Raw genomic sequence first — 21,105 nt, 5'->3', positions numbered from 1 at the left:
TGGTTCATGGCATTAATAATAATAATAATAAAAAGTCCCATCACTAGCGGTGTGTGTAAAGAGCTGAAGACGAGAGTCCTGCGGATTCCCCCCCACAGCTCAGAGGATCTGACATCACAGCAGCGCGGTGAGACTCGCTCAACTAGTTATAATAAACTGATCATAATCTCGATAGACTGCAACCTAAACAGTCTGCCTCTGCTAACCCTAAATTAAAGATATTAATGGATACATGTGATATTATCGATATTTGGAGGGAAACATTTCCGAACACTAAATCCTATACTTGGAGTAACAAAAATTGCTCTAGACAGTCTCGGATAGACCACTGGCTTGTTTCACATTCTGTTAGGGATTTCAGTGTTTCTGTTAGCATTCTCCCTTCACCCATGACTGATCATAAAGCAACTCTTATCCAATCCCCTCTATCTTTAGTTATCTCTTCTTCAAGACCTAGAGCCTCTTACTGGAAGTTTAACGCTTCTTTGCTTAAGCATGATCAATGAAGGAAAAACATTTGATTTTTGATTAAGTATTACTGGATCAAAGCACAAATGGAAAATAAATACGGCCTCAATTGGGAACTTCTTAAACATGAAATTAGTGCTAGGAATTTTGGCAGCCTTCTAGCTAAACGTAAAAGACTTGAAGAAGAGACTGTCATTTCCAACATAATGACTCTCTCTGGGAAAATGCAGGATGGTTTGTCAGAAGCTGAATTTATTGATCTGCAAACTCAGACTCAGTGTATAAGAATAAGGCGGAGGGTGCTTTTATTCGCTCTAGAAGAAGGTGGCTAGAACAAGGAGAACAAAGTACTGCATATTTCTTTAGAATGGAAAAGAATAATTTTAGAAATGTAACTATTAATTCTTTACATTTAAATTGTCCCGAAGGAAATCGGCACATTTTGTGCAAACTTCTACTCAAATCTTTACAGCTCTAAATATTGCAAAGACTCAGCTTTGTCTATTTTCCAGTCTTTGAAAGATGTTAGGACATTATCTAATGAAGATAAGAGCACCTGCGATCGTGATTTATCCATTGATGAAATAATTGAGTCTATTGAAGCTCTTAAGAACAATAAGTCTCCGGGCACAGATGGGCTGACAGCCGAACTGTACACAAGTTTAGCTTTAGAGTTAGCACCTTTCCTGCTTGAAACTTATTTGGAGAGTATTGCGTCTGAGACACTTCCACCTACTTTATCACAGGGATTACTTACTTTAATACCTAAACCTAAGAAAGACATTCTTTTGATTGATAACTGGCGTCCAATCTGCTTGTTAAACTGTGATTATAAGATATTAGCTTTGGTACTCGCCAAAAGACTTAAACGGGTTCTGGGTATGACAATAGATTTCATCCCAAAGAGGCATATTGCTAACATTATATGAGGAACTGATTAGAGATGAAAGTTTTATTCTTTTTTATTTTATTTTTATAAAGCCTTTGATTCCCTTGAACATGAATTTATTTTGCAGGCCCTGTATGAATTTGCTTTTGGTGATTTCTTTTGCAAAACTGTCAGAAACTGCTCAATGAATCTGAAATCTGGCACTTCTCCAAGGTTTAATGTGTTTAGAGGGGTTCGCCAGGGTTGCCCGGTATCGCCTTATTTGTTCTTGGTGGCTGCTCAACTCCTTACTACTTCCCTGTTGAATAGTCAATTACAATTACTAATATAGCAGATAAACACATTATTATAATGCAGTTAGCTGATGATACCACACTCTTTTTAAAAAACGACTCGCAGATCCCTATTGCTCTTGATCTTATCAAAGTGTTCTCAAAAGCTTCTGGTCTTTCTCTGAATTTAGATAAATGTGAACTTCTTCCATTAAAGTCTTGTTCTGCTCCATTCCTGCACAATATTCCTGTTAAGTCTCAAGTGAATTATTTGGGTATTACAGTTTGTAAAGATGTCAGTGCGAGAAGGAATTGAAACTTTGATCCAGTAATTACTAATGCTAAGAAAAAGTTAAATTCCTGGCTCCAAAGAGACTTGCCTTTCCGAGGAAGGGCTCTCCAAGCGGAGCGTGTTTCTAGACTGACCTACCCTGCTCTCTCTCTCTGCATGTGGACAAGACAATTAGTGTAGAGGTTGATAGAATGCTTTTAGAATTTTTATGGAAACACAAGAGACATCAAAAAATCTGTTGTCATAAATAGCGTTGAACATGGCGGTTTTAACTTTCTTGATTTTGCTTCTTTAAACAATACGTTTAAAATCAATTGGTTGAGGCAGTTCTTGTGTGATTCTGATGCAATATGGAATGCTATACCCAATTATATTTTTTTCTAAAGTTGGTGGTCTCAACTTTCTGTTAGTATGTAATTATAATATCTCTAAATTGCCCATCAAATTGTCAAATTTCCATAAGCAGGTGCTTTTGGCCTGGCACTTGATTTACCAACATAATTTTAGTTTTGTTTTTAAGACTTTTGACCCCAATCGCCGGCCATACTCTGTTTACGTGTCTCTCTCTCTCTCCCTCCTCTCTCTCTCTCTCTCTCTCTCTCTCTCTCTCTCTCTCTCTCTCTCTCTCTCTCTCTCTCTCTCTCGTCACACATAGAAAGTGAAAGTAAGTTTTCCTGTCGCCATTTTAAGCAGGAGAAATGCGAAATACGACACGGAAAAAAACAGAACATCAAAGTGTTTATCAACCATTATAAAGGGATTGAAGTGTAGTTTTATGATGTTAAAGCTGGAGGATTTGAGATCCTGTATCTTGTAAAAGTTTGATCAAGGTGAGTGTTCATGTGTGACTTTCTCATATATGAATCTCTGGAGGACATTGTATTTAATATGAATCCTTAAATAAAGGGTTTTTTTTTCACTTCAATGTTTCCTTTGTGTTTCGTGATGTTTGTGAACATACATAGGCCAATTCACACAAACGTCAACAAAACACTTTTTAAAAATTTTTTTGTATCGGATCAGTGTGTGTCGATGTGGGTCGGGGTTTGTTTTCTTTTTCACCCGAACATCAACGGTCGACTTGTGTGTGTGAAAAGGCCCTGTGAGCTTGAGTTAACGCAGTCACATGATCCTTTTCTCCCACACTCCAGATATGTTCTGCTAAATTATAAAGGTTGTTTAATTTAATCATTTAATTTAGTGTGTGAATGTTTCTTCATTCAGAGTCAGTGGAGGAGATCAAACTCATCAGATTCTCCTGCAGCTTCATCATGGCTGATTCTCAAGGATCCAGAGATGGAGATTGTTCTCCAGGATGCAGGTACTTTCAACAAACATTACATTACCATTACCCCCACACCTCCACCCCTCCACACACACACACACAGTTCTGTTTAAGTATGATGTGTTTAAGCTTGCAAACTTTGTTTCAAAGGCCTGGAAAAGAAGGCAAGCTAGTTTATTTAATTAGATTTAATTTTGTTCTGTGTAGGCTTATGGGCTTATATGGGTGGTTATGTGAATAAATGAGAATACATGTATGTATGATTACATGCATGCATGTATTTGAATAATATGTACTATTATTATTATTAATTCTGTTACTATTATATGGGGAGCAATGTATTCTATGTACTTTGGATCTGTCTATTTAATGTATATTTTGTACATTTATCATGTATATTAATCCTCTTGTTTATGTTTGTTGATGTTGGTGTCTTGTAAGTCCATGCGGGCTGGGCGTAATCATACGCATGACACAATAATAAAATTTCATTCATTCATTCATTCATTCACACAAACAGATCAAAGACAGTTTACAGAAAAAATATGATTATTTTGCCTATTTTTTTTAAACTAAAATGAAATATTCAGTAAAAAGATAATTGTTTCCTCAAAGTACTTTTTGATGCCGGATAAATGTATTCACAGTAATCTAAAGGATTAAACTGAATCTGTTCTCTGTTCCAGTTCAGTCCAGCAGAAGAGCTCAAACCCAGAGTCCAGCTGTGTGTCTATGAAGAGTAACTGGTCTATGGATCCGCCACTAATGTTTAAGAGTGGAGACAAACGGCCTGATCTCAGGTATATCATTTCTATAAAAGATGTGCTTATTGTGCGACACTTTTGAATTAGAATCATCATTTTTCTCAGTCAGTCAGTCTAAACATTTGTTGAGTTTTCCTTTGAGATGCGCTGTGGTTCTCCTATGATCTTTTTTTGGAACTATTTTCGCTGCTGAAACAGAACAAAAAATGTCAATATTGTGTCTAAAATTGAGAAGAGTCATGTGATCATGGTTGACGTTCATCTGAGTTTAATCATTCTATAATTCTATAGTTGTTTTCAATTTGTTTGCTTTGAATTCCTAATTCCCAATATTACTGGTTTTCTCAGTCGCTTTGGTACAATTGTTGAATCATGCTTAACATTTTTAAACCAGTGAGTTAATTTCTCAAAATAATTGTAATCAAAGTTTGAAACACAGTGCAAAACAGTTACAGACATTAAAGTAAAAGTACACAACATTTATGTGGTCTTTTATAAGTCTGTATTCTTTATATTTTACTTAGTTTTAAACCCAGTTCAGTCCAGCAGAAGAGCTCAAACCCAGAGTCCAGCTGTGTGTCTATGAAGAGTAACTGCTCTATGGATCCGCCACAAAACTTTAAGAGTGGAGACAAACGGCCTGATCTCAGGTATATCATTTCTATAAAAGATGTGCTTATTGTATTTTATTTGTATGAAATTGTCATTAATATACAGCAGTTTAATGAGTTACAATCTTGCTGGTTTCGGTCTATTAATGATCATCATTGTGCTCTTGTGTAAAGCTCTATGTGTTGTATTGTTAATACATTCACACACTGTAAAAGCTGTTGGTCTGTTACTCAGTTAATGACACAATTACATCAATATCAGTGTGTCTGATTCTTTACCCTCTTCATTCTGATTTAAGGTCAACTCTTCCATCCAGACCAGTTAAAAACAAAACTGTGTCCAAGCCTGTGATTCGACCACAAGACTTTAATGAAAGCATGTTTCCTGGTTTCAGGTAAAATTCAGGACTTTGTTGTTGTTGTTTAATTTTAGGTGCTCCAATTCACATCACACATCACTCACACACATGATTAATGATTTACACATTTCAGAAACCTAATGATGTTCTGTGTCCCATAAATAGTGTTGTAATTTATGGCTATTTACTTCTCTGACTTGTGTAATAATGTGGTATTTTAATCTTACAGCCATGACTCTAATCCTGCTGAAGTCCTCAACACATTGAGATCAAATCTGAGACAGAAGTTTGAGTGTTTGTATGAGGGAATATCAAAGCAGGGAAACCCAACACTCCTGAATGAGATCTACACAGAGCTCTACATCACAGAGAGTGGAAGTGGAGAGATCAATAATGAGCATGAGGTGAGACAGATCGAGACACAGTCCAGGAGAGCAGAAACAGAGGACACACCGATCAAATGCAGTGACATCTTTAGACCTTTACCTGGACAAGACAAACCCATCAGAACTGTGCTGACAAAGGGAGTCGCTGGCATTGGGAAAACAGTCTCTGTGCAGAAGCTCATCCTGGACTGGGCTGAAGGGAAAGAGAATCAGGACGTCCAGCTCATATTTCCACTCGCTTTCAGAGAGCTCAACTTGATGAAGGACAAAACACTCAGTCTTTCAGATCTTCTTCATCTCTTTTTCCCTGAAACTAAAGAAATGGAGATATCCAGTGATGAGTATAAAGTGTTGTTCATCTTTGATGGTCTGGATGAGTGTCGTCTGTCTCTGAACTTTAAGAGCGATGTGAGGTTGTGTGATATATCTGAATCAGCCTCAGTGGACGAGCTGCTGAAGAACCTCATTGTGGGGAATCTGCTTCCCTCGTCTCTCATCTGGATCACCTCCAGACCAGCAGCAGCGGATCTCGTCCCCTCTGAGTGTGTCCATCGAGTGACAGAGGTACGAGGCTTCAGTGACACACAGAAGCAGGAATACTTCAGGAAGAGAATCAGTGATCAGAGTCTGGCCCACAGGATCATCTCACACCTGAAGTCCTCGAGGAGCCTCTTTATTATGTGCCACATCCCAGTGTTCTGCTGGATCTCAGCCACTGTTCTAGAGGAGATGTTGAGGGAAGCAGAGAGAGGAGAGATTCCCAAGACTCTCACTCAGATGTACACACACTTCCTGCTCATTCAGACCAACATCAAACATGAGAAGGACTATGAGAAGAAAGTGAAAGATGAAGACATGATTGTCAAACTGGGGAAACTGGCTTATCTGCAGCTTGTGAAAGGCAACCTGATCTTCTATGAGGAAGACCTGAGCGAGTGTGGCATTGATGAGGCAGAAGCATCAGTTTACTCAGGATTGTGCACTCAGATCTTCAGAGAGGAGTTGGGCTTGTGTCAGGGGAAAGTCTTCAGCTTTGTTCATCTGAGCATTCAGGAACATCTAGCAGCTCTATATGTGCATCTCTCCTTTATCAACAATAACATCAATGTGTTTGACCAGATTACCAAACCAACTAATGGAGGCAGAGTTTCCCTATCGGATCTCCATCAGAGAGCTGTGGATGAGGCTTTACACAGTAAAAATGGACATCTGGACCTTTTCCTTCGTTTCCTTCTGGGTCTGTCAGTGGAGTCTAACCAGAGTCTCTTACAAGAGCTGAAGACACAGACAGCAAACAGCTCTCACAACAATAAGAAAACAGTTGACTATATTAAAGACAAGATCAGTGAGAATCCCTCTCCAGATAAATACATCAATCTGTTTCACTGTCTGAATGAACTGGGTGATCTTTCTCTAGTGAACGAAGCTAAACCTCATACGAGCTCTAGAGGATTACTTGATGTGAAACTCTCCTCGTCTCAGTGGTCAGCTTTAGTGTTTGTGTTGTTGTCCTCAGAGGAGACACTGCAGGGGTTTGACCTGTACAGCTTAATTGGAGGCAGAGATGATCGGTAAGTAACACTGAGTGCAATCATTACAGTCTAAAACATTATGAACAAAGAGAAACTCAGAGATCAGAGGTGTTTAAATCACGGGGCACAGACTGATTTCTGGGATATTGTAGATCATTTGCGTGTGTTCCTCAAACCGTGGCTGTGTCCTAGTAAGACTGCATATCTCGACTGCCACGTCATCAAGCGCCTCTGAAGGCCGTCTCAGTTTGAAGGATGTTTTGAAGACAGACTTCATTTTGTGTCTTTAATTCAGCTCATTTTGAAGGATGCATCAAGTATATCCTTCCTGTTCTTCAATCTCCCACAATCCTTTGCACACATTCTAATTAATGTAAAAGAACTGATGGAAAACGAGTCGGCACTGAGTTTATCTGAGTTCATTATGAAATGTAAGACACAGATAATGTATTCGGAGATGAAGGCATACATGTTATCTTTTGTTTCTGTGTAAATTAATCACTGAACACTAAACTGACAATAATGTAAGACACTGGGAGACACAGACGGCTGTCAGTCACTGTATTGCATTCATAAAAAAGCCAGTTAATATAAAGATATTTAATAGGAAGTATTTTTCCTAAATTAAGTTTTAATATTATTATTATACAAGAGACGTATTAAGAAAATAAATTAATGTCTCATCATAATTTTTCTTCATCACCAGTTGCTGGCAAAATGATGGACAATGATTCACATTTTGTGCGCATCATTTCCTGTGACAATAAAACTAAGTAAATTATTAAATGAACAAGTATGTAAATAAGCAAGTAACAAGCAAACAAACTTGTGTGCTTAATTTCTAGGAATAATTTGCTGATGCAGGTACAAAAATACCTTTTTCTTGCCCCCCCGCCCGACTCAGGAGTTAAATGTCTCCATGGTGATAACCATAGCAACGGACAGGACAAACAAACCTGATGTGTCATAATAGTGTTGTAGTGTAAATGCAGACTAATAGCCCTGCCACAGCAACACTAACGAGAAGAAGAAGAGACTAATCAGTGACGGCTGAATACGAGGCTTCTACAGTTATAGATATAAAACCACTTTTTCACATGTCCTTTATAAAGCAGTGTTTCATTAAAACAATTATTTGAGGGTATTTATGAAGGTATAATGTATTATTTACTTATGAATTATTATTAGTAGCATTAATAATTAACTTTAACTTTAATTAACTTTAAATAATTTTTATTTTCAATTAGGGCCACACAGAACACAGGAGATGAAGTTCTCCAGAAGCTGATGCCTGTGGTTACAGCAACTAGATTCGCTCGGTAAGTAACACTGAGAACAAGCATCACTGTTAAAACATTATAACAGTTCTTACTTAAACATTATGGGCCCTATCTTGCACCCAGCGCAATTGACTTTGTACACCGACGCATGTTTCATTCCTATTTTGCACCCGCGCAAAGCGCGCTTTTCCCTCCACAGAAGCACGTCGCTAAACTAGGGAATGAACTTGCGCTCTCTGGGCGGTTCAGCGCAAAAAAGGAGGCGTGTTTTGGCGCAAACGTTCCCTGGTGCTATTTTACTGTTCCATAAAACAATTGCGCCACTGGCCAGAAAAAACCTAGTCTAAAGTCAGTGGCGCGTTGCGCGTTGTTCATTATGCTATTTTAAGGGCGCATGCTTGACCATAATGTATAGAGTTCACAAACGCTCATACACTGTGATTCTCTAATCTACACAGAAGCAGCAGTTTTCATTTTTGCAAATCATATTATTACAAACGATAGATAGATAGATAGATAGATAGATAGATAGATAGATAGATAGATAGATAGATAGATAATTTATTATAAATATAATAATTTATTATAAAAGCATACATCTAGCTTACACATTTACCCACATTATTATATGCCTGTTTAGCCGAAGCTAATTTGGGTGTGTTTCTCCCATCCCCAATGTCACTTCTCTCTCTTTTACGGCCGTGACGAGAGCGTTGCTCTCCTCGGCTGTGAACCGCTCTTGGCGCGCGCCTGGCAAATCCGCCGTTATAATAGCAATACGCCAAGGAAAAAGTGCGTCTGCTCTTAAAGGGAATGTGAGATGATGCTCTGATTGGTTTATTTCACGTTACGCCCAAACCACACCTATGAATAATGAAGCTACTTCAGACCAACCCCTTTTAGATTTGCGCCCGGCGCAAGAGTCATTTATCCCGCCGGGAAAATAGCAACAGCGCCGAGACATTTACATTTACATTTACATTTAGTCATTTAGCAGACGCTTTTATCCAAAGCGACTTACAAATCAGGACTAAATTAAGCGAGTCATCATGAAGAGGCAAAAGACAACAACAACGCAAGAAGTGTTCAGAATACGAAGTTCAGGCATTATTCAGAGTAGCATAAGCATGATAGGTGGGATTTTAAGGGAAAGGTTTTTTTTTTTTTTTTTTTTTTTTTTTTGAGACCCGCCCACAAAGTTACTTGCGCTTTGCGCTTTGACACTTGCGTTTCAGATCGTTAAAATAGGGCCCTATAAATTAATGGTTTAACAAAAAATATGAGTCACACTTCAGCTCTTACCTATCTGACCTGATTTGTGATCTACTTAACCATTTTTTATGATATATGTGTGAGAAATTTATATTCAAATATATGCATTTGTAATGTATGCATATAAACATTTATATTTAACCCCCTGAGGTCGGCGGTATCGCCGGCGATACCAGCTCGCTTTTTTTTTATCAGTGTAAAAGAAACTCATAAATACTCTGTTGACTTTGATTTTCCATAGGAGTTTCATACATCAATCGATTCTGTTAAATGTGTATTATTTTTCTGTATACTCACAATAAAAACAAAGTGTTGTGCTTTTCGCCAAATTAAGAAAAATAATCACGGAGCGAGTTCTGCCTTCTCTCTGTCCGTGTAGTCCATTCTGAAACGCGTCCGAAAATGAATCATAACTCAGCGAATACTTCTCACACAGGCACGTGATATATGTCTTTATGAAGCTTGAAATCTCTTCTTTTAAATGAAGTAATTAATAAAAAAAACTAATGTTTTCAACTCATGTAATCCGTTTGAAAGCAAGGAGAGGTACCGTTTTTTCCTTCTGCCTAATTATCTCTATAATGAACTGAGGCCGCCCCGCCCCCGGCGCTATTGACATGGTAAATAGTTTAGGTGATCTATGCTTCGCACCCGCCCCCCGATCAATGCTTTGAAAACACGAAGTTTCATCAGATCAGATTCACTGATAGTTCATCGCGTTTAGAGAGGATGGCGCGTTTCTCCGGTAAAGACGCTCTTCAGATGATTCTGGACAGCGAGGAATAACTCACCTTGGCTTTTCCTCAGAGGAAGATTGTAACTCAGACGAACGGCAGCATGTTCAAGAGCGAATTGATCACGCCGAGTAAACACCGAGTTTTCACGTGAGTAAATACGTGAACTCAAGTGGTCTAGTTGTAGAACATTTGCCTAGCGTGTCAGAGGTTCTGAGTTCGAATCCGCACTCATATGGTTTTTTTTTTTTGTCAAATCAGATTATGTTTATCAGTGGTTGTATATCAGGCAGAGACATGTGTGTGTGTGTATTTTGTTTTGTAATTTCACTGGAACGAAAAGAGAGTCTCCACAACGGATTGAAGCGCGCGTCCGAGTGAAGACTGCGCGAGCCTAAAACAAACACAGTATCCGCGTCTGACTCGCGGGAATCCACGGCGCAAACCTGTGAGGGGCTGTGTTTTCTCGTTTATATTCCTTTTAGCATTTTAGCATTTATATTCCTTATAATAAAAATGAAAGACCTATGTTACAGACATATGAAAGACAACATTTCGTTGATTAGTTTTGGATAGATTATACATTTTTACTGTAAAATATCTGCCACCTCAAATAAGCTTTTATTTGCCAATTTTTTTGTCAAAAATAATCAAATAATCAATCAAATCCTTAACTTTGAAATATGTATGATAAAATGTATACTTTAGTTTGTACAAAGAAAGATTACACTTGAATTGTTGTTTATTTAAATATTTACAAGGTAGATGTAAACAAACTATTAAAAGGTAAATATAAGCCTTTTCTTTAAATAATTTTTATTGTGTTTTATTAGTGACAAATTTGGGGAGAAGATAAATATTCCAAAACTGAAAATACAGTATGAGAATTAACTGCACAATTGGCTATTATAGGCCAAATTGCAAGCACAATATGTGGAAAAATAAAAAAGAATTGAGATGCTTCCAACTGTTGCTCTTGCATTCTTGTGGCTCAGTGACTCACCTGAATGAATGGCTCATTAAGTATGCGGTCCTCAGGTGTGAACCACTACATATGCATGATCTGTGACGCCCACTCCGCATATGGCCTTTCCAAACAGAAAGTGCTTTGCAAAATTCAAATCAATGTATTGTGTTATGTGAAGGATTAGGCAGGGTGATTTTCACATAATTTTGAAGAAAAAACACTAGGCGATGACATCCATTAGACAAAAGTCTTATTGGCACATATTTAGTGTGTGTTTTGTGGTCTTATTTCAGAAACTTTAGTTTTTAGTTTTTTCAATAACCACGCATAAACATTATTCTCTCAAAAATGCAGACATGTACATTCTTGTTGCTCACATATTATGGTAGCCCTGTTTGTGCTAAATAGTGTGTAATTTTTTTTTGTCATTAATATGTTTATAAGCAACTGAAAAAAGCACAAATGTCAGGGCATGTCAGAACATCTCAAGGACCCCAAAAACACCTCAGACCCCAGAGGGTTAATGTATGTAATGTATTCAATGTATTCCATTTGATCAGTTTCATATAATCTTTCTCCCTCACATAGAGACATAATCTCTTACAATAACAGTTACATTTACTGATATATTGAATTCATTGTTTAAAAAAAGAGATATTGCACAAATTATAAACATAATCAAGAAAAGCTAAGATTTCTGTTTTGATCTGAGAGAGTGAAGAGTGTGTCATTGTTCTCTACAGGTTGAGGAGGTGTGGTGTGACAGATGAAGGTTGTGCTGCTCTGGCTTCAGCTCTGAGATCAAACCCCTCACACCTGAGAGATCTGGATCTGTCTGATAATAATCTAGGAGACTCAGGAGTGAAGCTGTTCTCTGCTGGACTGGCGAATCCTCACTGTAAACTGGAGAAACTGTGGTAAGATCATACGTTACTCTCACATGAAACTGTCACTAGGGGCGTTTCCATTACAGATTTTTCGCAAAACTTTTTTAATGAGCGTTTGGTGTAGGTCTACTAGGCATAGAGATATCTGAACATCTTTGCCAAGCGCAAACCAGTACAGAAGTAGCCTAATCAATAATTAAAGTGCAAGCTGGGAAACTGAAGTGGATATGGAGAAAAGCTTCTTTATATGCCATTGCCTACATTTTAAACGGATGTCTGCCAATAGGCCTAAAACATTACATATATGGTTATTGTGACAGAGACTGGGACTCCAGGTTAATAAGATTCTGACTGAGTAGCAAGATATGAATTCAATTGTGATTCTGTGAGAATTCACAGATCCAGTTTCTCTTTTTTAATCTTCCCCTTAACATTTAAAGGAATCTACGTGTGTGTGTGTGTGTGTGTGTGTGTGCGTGCGCTAGGGATCTGTCGTGTAACATTTACAAGCGCCAAAACGGTATTTATTGTTTGAATTGCGTAATAAAATTGACAGAATCTGAGAGCTGAGATTTTTTTTATATCATAACTAACCTGCTCTGTCTAGTCTGTCGGTCTCCGTGTCCTCTTTGCTTCGCGATTTTTCTGTGCGTGAGAATATTGATGTGTGGCGTGAGAATATTGATGTGTGGCGTGAGAGCGTGTGAAAAGTGTCAATTGCGTGTGTCTCACGGTGAATGCGTGAGAGTTGGCAGCTCTGGTTACGTTGGCGCTAGCTTGGTCAACATCAGCGAATGCTGTCTGTCAAATTAATGGAATTCAAACTAACAATAAAAATGTAATATGAACAAAACGAATATGAACATATTCACTGGTAAAGGTGAAGGGGAGTAGCTTGAAGATGTCATATTCATACTCTAGAGTAGACCAACTCACTCTCTGTATGGAGCTTAAAATATGACAATATGATTTGAATTTGAATTGTGTAAATTTGAATTATTTACAAGTGTAATCTAACAAAATTGAATTTTAGGTGGTAGTTTAAATAGTTCTGAATTTGATTTTTTTAAACGAATATTGAACATTTGAAATTTAACAAATTGAAATGTTTTTATGGCTGAATTTTATAGACATGTATTTTCAAACAGCTAGTTTTTTTGTTCTGAATTCATATACTGCAAATATTCAGTTTAAAAAAAATACAGATTCAAGTTTTCAAGATGAAGAAATTCGGAACTTCAAATTCAGTTTTTTTTTAATTCAAGTTCAAAAATTCAAGTTCAAAAATTCAGATCTTACAGAAAGTAGGTCACAGGTCATCCACAGGGAAGAGTAAAGGATCTCAGATAAGTTGAACAGAGCATTCTGGCTGCAGTGCAGTAGCTTTCTGCCGCAAACGCGGTGGTGCTTCAAGAGAATCCGTGTATCTTTCGTTCAGTCGATTTTTTATTTAATATTAAGAGTAGAAAAATGAGAAAACAGCTTGAGTATTAGATTTCTAATATTCTAGTAGCCTAATAATAGTCCGCTGCAGCAGTTGCACGGAGCTTACAAAACGCGTGTATTGCAACTATAGGCAACATTTAATTTTCTCATCAAACAACTAGACTAACGAATAGCTCGGCACAACAGAAGAGCCTAAGGGCTTTTTCTCTGTGTAGACCAGCTGGTCTGAATTTGCTAAAACCTATTTCCGGACTGTATAGGCTAAGTCACGTTTTATCATGAAACACGCTGTGATTTATTCCAAAGTGACTCGGGCATATATAATGCATTTAACGTTAAATATTCTAAATGTTGACTTTCAAAAGTAGGCGCGCCAAGAAGGCTATTCTCTGTATTTTGGTTCATTTTTGGTGAGCGCCAGAAAGATCTAAAGAGACAGAGACGCGCTAAAAATAATACATTTTACTGTTTCGGATGATGTCATATTATCTGTATGACTATAAATAACAGAGTATTAAGTTATTTCCCAGCAGTGGAACAAACCCAAGTGATGGCGCTCGCGCATCGCGCTCTCACACAACATATTAGGCTATCAGTTCTGGCGTTGCTTCATATCGCAGACTGCTCATTATCAAAATGAAACACAGTCAACCAAACATATAAAAAGTTAATTGGTCTGTTGTACAATATAAAGGGCAAGCTGTGCCGCACACAGTCCTACGTGTTATTCCAAACATTTCCCTTGCTGTGAACAAGAATGATCAACATCCAGAATGGTTGCATAGGTGCACTGGAACAGTCCTTCCTAAAACGCATTAAACTTTCATTTACAAAGACGTGAAACTCACCGAGTGGTCAGGGGTGTTCACTGGTATGCTCATACAAAAATCGCTGCAAAATATGCTTTCCAACAGGTTTTATCGTAGTTTTTGTCCAACTCCATTGACTTGCATTGGATGTGCTGTGAGGTACGGTATTACTCCGCGCAGAAACTGAAATGGGGTTGTTTTCTTCTTCTTCTTCTTCTTCTTCTTCTTCTTCTTCTTCTTCTTCTTCTTCTTGTGTTTTTTTTTTTTTTTTTTACGGCGGATCGCAAACAAATGCCAGTGGTTTGCTTGCAAAGGTGCATTATCGCCACCAACTGGGCTGGAGTATCTATTATTCAAGCTCTCAACGGAAGAATCTACGGGTGTGAGGCGTTTGGAAAAATAGGTCCACAGTTTTACAACGAATGGTAAAACACCTGTTGGAAAGCATCTTTTGCAGCGATTTTTGTGTGAACATAACAGTGAACACCCCTGACCACTCGGTGAGTTTCATGTCTTTGTAAACGAAAGTTTAATGCGTTTTAGGAAGGACTGTTCCAGTGCACCTAGACACCCATTCTGGAGGTTTTGGGGAAAGCGAAAGAAACCTAAAACTCTCGGGACAGCAGCATCTGTCCAAATTTTAATCTTAACCGTTCTATTTCATCAGAAACGATCTGTAAACACGGCTTTAAGTGTAAAATACCGAACTTGTCCTTTAAGAATGCCTATACAGCTAAGGTTAAATTGCCATTAGGCTCCTCTGATCATAATGCTGTCCATTTAATTCCGACATATAAGTCCATGCTTAGGAGCAGTAAACCACAAACTAAAACTGTATATGTGTGGAATGATGATGGAATTGAAACGTTAAAAGGATGCTTCTCTTGCACTGACTGGAACGTCTTTCAAAGTTTGGATCTAGAGGAGGCCGTAGAGACTATGACAGATTATATACTTTTCTGTAAAGATAATGTGTTAGACCAAAAAATAATAACTATATATCCAAACAATAAATCTTATATCTCTAAGGAAATTAAGGAGTGCATAGTACAGAAAAAAATGGCTTTTAGGAGAGGAGACCTTGCAGCTATGAAAGATGTACAGAAGGAACTGAATTATAAACTAAGGAAAGCTAGGCGAAAGGAGAGGGAGAAATTTGAGGCCCATTGTTTGACTATGAATACCAAAGAATTATGGGATTCTATGAAATATATGACAAACATGACTCCAGCCAAAAGATCTATCAATGTGATAGATGAGATGTGAGATCTATTAATGTGATTTGCAAAGGCAAATGATCTGAACGACTTTTATTGTAGATTTGATGTAAGAGACTTCTCACAGGAGCAGGCAAATGCACTGGATGCCTTGTCTATATCGGATAATCCTAAAACAATTATTGACCAGAACATGGTGGAGAGACTGTTTTCACAGGTCTGTCCTAACAAGGCTTCTGGGCCGGACGGCATCTCTGGGCGGTTACTAAAATCTTGTAGTAGAGAGCTGGCCGAAGCCTGGTGCCCTATTTTTCAGAAATCTATAGACACACATACAGTTCCCTCTATGTGGAAGAGCTCCACTATTATCCCTGTCCCAGAAAAGGCTAGCTGTAAGGAGAATAATGATTATCGTCCAGTAGCACTTACTTCAATAATAATGAAGTGTTTGGAGAAAATTATGATTAATTTAGTAAAAACAGACGTGAGTGGTCTATCAGACCCATTTCAGTTTGCTTACAGGAGCAATAGAAGTACAGATGATGCTGTTATAGCTATAACACATTTCATAAATAGGCATCTAGAGGATCCTAGCTCGTATGCACGTCTTTTATTTGTAGATTTTAGCTCAGCTTTTAATATGTTGGAACCACATCTTTTAATTGCAAGGCTGAATGATTTTAAAGTCAATCCATCTATTATAAAATAGTATTATTCTTTTTTGACCAATCGCAGGCTATATTGTAGATATATGTCGCACTGTGTGTGTGTGTGTGTATGTGTGTGTGTGTGTGTGTGTGTGTGTGCTCAAATATGGCTTCTGGAGAGCAAATGAAGGATAAAATATGAATTACTAAACAGACATTAAGAAGTTCCCCATACTTTTAGAGTTACAACTAACAGCCACTAGATGGCAGCAGCGTATAAGAGATGAAGTGACAGCTAGTAAATCTTTGAACATGGAGTGCTGATGATAATAAATGTAATATGTCAGGCTCACAATTTTTACAATTGAAGTGCTATAAAAGTTGTAGAAATGACAAATTCAATCTGCATTGAATTAAACAAATCTTTATTGATATGCAAATAGACAATAGACATCCAGCAAAAGAAAAATGGCAAGTGTTTATTTCTCCATGGCACATGCATTTTGTTTCTTTATATGCAGCCCAATGTTATCCAATGAGTTGTTTGCATTATTTAGGTATTTTATTTGAATTGTATTACATTTTTGGTAACACTTTACAATAAGGTGTCATTTGTTAATGCATTAACTAACATGAACTAACAGAGAGCAATAGCCTTTATTAATGTTAGTTAATAAAATATTAGTGTTCATGTCAGTTCACAGTGCATGTTAACAGATACAACTTTGGATCTTAAAAATGTCTTATAAAATGTTGAGCTTAACATTAACTAAGATTAATAAATGCTCTAGAATATTGTTCATTAGTTGTTGGTTCATCTTTCCTGTAGCTCAAACAGTAGAGTGATGCGCTTGCAACGCCAAGGTCATGAGTTCGATTCCCAGGGAAAGCAAGAACTGATAGGAATGTAAATGTGTGTCTTGAAATGCAATGTAAGTTGCTTTGGATAAAAGCATCTGCCAAATGCATAAATGTAAATGTGAGTTTGAACAAATCACATTTTTATGGTCAGTTGAAACTAAAAATGAAATTAAACTAAAACCTTTTTTATTTCTATTTATTTGATGTTTTGTTGGGAAAATAAATATTAGACAGATTCTTCTAAAAAAGGCTGAAATATATTTCACTAAAATATTACAGATAGTTAGTGTAGGTCTGTGTTATGTATCCTGATTGACTTTATGATTAGTTAAATCTGTTTTGCACATGCATCGCCACAGAGTTAACCATTTCAGACAGTACCGGACATCCTCTGTCTCGTTCACTTCACGTCTGTGAGCGTTACGCACAGCTCAGTGTGGCCCAGGCACGGCGCCTGGATTCCAGTTTTGGAGGGGCCAGACCAATTGTGGGTGGGCCTTAAATTGTGACACTAGAGTCAGACCTTAGTTTCAGTAGTCATGTCAAAGCAATAACTAAATCAGCATACTATCATCTGAAAAATATTGCAAGAATAAGATGCTTTGTTTCCAGACAAGACTTAGAGAAATTTGTGCATGCTTTCATCACCAGCAGGGTGGATTACTGTAATGGACTCCTCACTGGCCTTCCCAAAAAGACCATAAGACAGTTGCAGCTCATACAGAACGCTGACGCCAGGATTCTGAGCAGAACCAGAAAATATGAACAGATCACACCAGTCCTCAGGTCTTTACACTGGCTCCCAGTTAAATTTAGGATTGATTTTAAAGTATTATTACTGGTATATAAATCATTCAATGGCCTTGGACCTCAATACATTGCAGATATGCTCACTGAATATAAAACCAACAGATCACTCAGATCATTAGGATCATATCAGCTAGAAATACCAAGGGTTCACTCTAAACATGGCGAGTCCGCTTTTAGCTATTATGCTGGAACCAGCTTCCAGAGGAGATCAGACGTGCTCCTACAGTAGTCACATTCAAAACCAGACTCAAAACACATCTGTTTAGCTTTGCATTTACTGAATGAGCACTGTGCCACTGTTCGTCCGACTGTTTGTACTGTACTGTATTTTATTTTATTTTTCTAAACTGTTTTAATTATTCTTATTTCTTTTATTATTTTAATTTCTTCTATGTAAAGCACTTTGAATTGCCATTGTGTATGAAATGTGCTATATAAATAAACTTGCCTTGCTTTGCCTTGCCTTAAATTAAAAACGTTAAATAAAAAAAAAAAAACGTTATCCAATCACTGCTTAACCTAATAAAAAATATTGACTAATATAGCCTTGTCTGAAAGCCTATTTGTTCAGCGCTGAAGTTTCCTATGTGCGTTTGAACGCTCCATCACGTGAACTGCGCCTGGACAGGAAATGCAGTGCGCTGCTCAGTTGTTCGTGCTCAGGGGTGATGAGAGAAGACTCGGAGACCCTTTTCTTTACTTTTGTGTGCGTTTTATGAAAAGCAAGTAAGTTTTTACTACTGTGGCATGTTTGTACTGCGTTGTGATGAATGTTTTGAAATTTATGTATGTTCACGCGAACTAGTTTTATTTGTTGAACTGCGTGACTAATTAGTGTAGTCATGATGCCAGATCGTGCTGTAATATGCAACATGTTTCCTGTATGCAATAATTAGCCCTTTATATGTCGATTTAGACCTTATTTGTGTTAGTTATTTAGAGATATGCTTTTGTGTTCGAGTGCAGTGCATTTACTGTTTATTTGGTACTACCTGCATCGAGTGTTATAGTGATACAGTGTCATTCTGCATAGCCACTTAAAGGTGCAGCAGTACAGATATTAAAGGGCATATAGTGACATATTTTGTTGCACTGTATTAACGTAAATTATTATTTTCTGTACTGTACTGTTGTTAATGATGACAATGAGCATTGTTTAGTATTCCTTTATTTGTTTATTAATCAGTTATTATTACCATTGCATTATTTCTTTTTCTTTCTCTCTGTTTAGACCACATACATTTGAACTTGTATATTGGCATCCTGATCTTGGAAATAAAGCTGATAAAGGATTCTCTGGCCGGAATCTTTCTGTAGTGCTCCCATCCTAAACGAACCACTAGTCCATACTTTACATTGGTCCTTCGAGCCGGATTAGGGTTACACCGACACTATGGAGTCAGCAACTGATGGTCAGCAACAGGAGTCATCGGACCGACCCAAGAGAGACCCTAGTCCACCTGCACATTTGGCCCAGTACGAAGTCACTTTTCTGCCCTATCAACAGCCTGTGATCCAAGCCTCCTCTACCCCTGTAGGACAACCAGACCAGGCTCAGTCAACCAGAGCTAGGAGTTTGACAAGTTACCGGTCAGCTGCACATTCACGACGGTCCTCTCAGTTATCTTACGGACTCCATCTATTTCGAAGTACGTCTGATATACAAGAAGCTGCTTTAGAGGAGGAGATCAAAGGATTGGAGCTAGCTGACCTACAACAGGAAATAGAAGAAGAAAGGAAAGCTGACTTAGAAGCTGCAGCATTGGATGCACAAGCCAGAGAAGGACAGCGGCTACAAGAGGAAGCACATCTGGCTAAAGAGAGAATAGCTAGAGAGATGGGAAGACGCAGGCGCTTGAAGAAACTCGAGAAGGAGGTACACATTGCCAGTCTTGTAAAGACCTACCTGACAGGGACAAACGATGATTCCTTGTCTACATCGTCAGCTCCTGCTACATTCTCCAATCTACCTCTGCCATCACAATTGGCTCAACAGCCACCTCTGGTGCCATTGGTCCCCATGCAGCATCCACCTGTGCAACAGCCAAATCCAGCGCCAGTTCAGGTAGCACCTCTCTCCACTGTTCCTACTCAGATATTAGCACCACCTGCTAATCCCGTCACGAGTGCCCAGATCAGTGTTCCTGTCAGCGCAGCACCGATTGCTGCATCAGTCTCTATACTTCCATCTGCACCTGTCTCATTCGTTCCCGTCCTCTCCACGGTAACTACCCAGGCAGGTGGAGCAGCAAGGTCTTCTGTCACAACGAGTCTCCCGTCTCATTACCTAGGGGCTTCAGCTACTAGTACAAGCTTCACAATGCCACCACGAGCAGTTACAGTAGCACCGCCACCTCCCGCAGTGCAGTATGCTCACCACAGTATACCAACTGTAACACCAGTTCAGACGGCACCACCCTGGACCTACCCGGGTATGGAGACCCTGATTGCTACATCTTACGGCATTCATAAACCGACACTTCCCTTCTTCGAGAGCGGCAAAGAAAGTGATTTCGCACTTTTGAAGATGGCGTTCGACAACTTGATGAATAGTCACCCTCATCTCAGCGAGCACTATAAATATCAAGTTCTCCTGAGTCAGCTCAAGCTTCAGAGTGCTCTGCAGCTGGCCAAATCATATATGTATGACCCCGCACCGTATACAGCTGCATTGGGAGCTCTGCAAGACAAATATGGCCAGCCAAGACAACTGGTTCAAAGTGAACTAGCGGCAATACTCAACTCCCCAGCCATTAAGTCAGGAGACGCAGAGGCATTCGACTCCTTCGCTCTCTCAGTCCAGTCGCTTGTCGGTATGCTACGCACTTTAGAGGGACCTGTTGGATACGAGCTCAGGTGTGGTTCCCATGTTGACCGTCTCTTAAGCAAAATGTCTCCTTCCCACAGAGATGGATTTGTGGAATATTGTCTCGTTCGCGGCATCCTGCAGCCAGGTTCAGAGCTCACCTACTCCCTGCCCGACCTCGCTGCGTGGCTACAGATGAAGGCTCAAGCCAAGCGTCTCGCCAGTCGAGCTACTCTTCTCTACAACTCTACAGGGCCTACCCTTCCAAAGAGAGATCAACGTAGTTCAAAGCCCAAAGATAAAACAGCGTCAGTCTTCCTCTGCTCGGGGGAGACAGCTGACAAGGAGACCTTTCAGTCGAAGTCCCAAGCTTTCAAACTCAGTCCTTATTGTCCGTTCTGCAACAATAAGGAGCACTACCTTAACTCATGCTCCGACTTCAAGAAACTGTCTACTGCTGAGATTAAGAAGTGGATCCAGGAAGGCGACAGATGTTGGAAATGCGGCCGCG

The 21,105-nt window shown here is 38.8% G+C and overlaps 1 protein-coding gene across 1 annotated transcript in view; it reads left to right on the top strand.

Annotated features, from left to right (window-relative positions):
• Positions 1–21,105, top strand: part of LOC311302519 (uncharacterized protein) — a 1,110,603-nt gene that overhangs the window by 384,511 nt on the left and 704,987 nt on the right. The window contains exon 14 of the mRNA XM_084428464.1: positions 11,855–12,028. Coding sequence (XP_084284590.1) covers positions 11,855–12,028 — 174 coding nt within the window. The remainder of the gene's footprint in view (positions 1–11,854; positions 12,029–21,105) is intronic.

Source organism: Rutilus rutilus (assembly GCF_951802725.1).
Source record: "Rutilus rutilus genome assembly, chromosome: 13".
NCBI classification, from domain to species: Eukaryota; Metazoa; Chordata; class Actinopteri; order Cypriniformes; family Leuciscidae; genus Rutilus; species Rutilus rutilus.
This window is presented reverse-complemented; position numbering and strand designations above follow the sequence as displayed.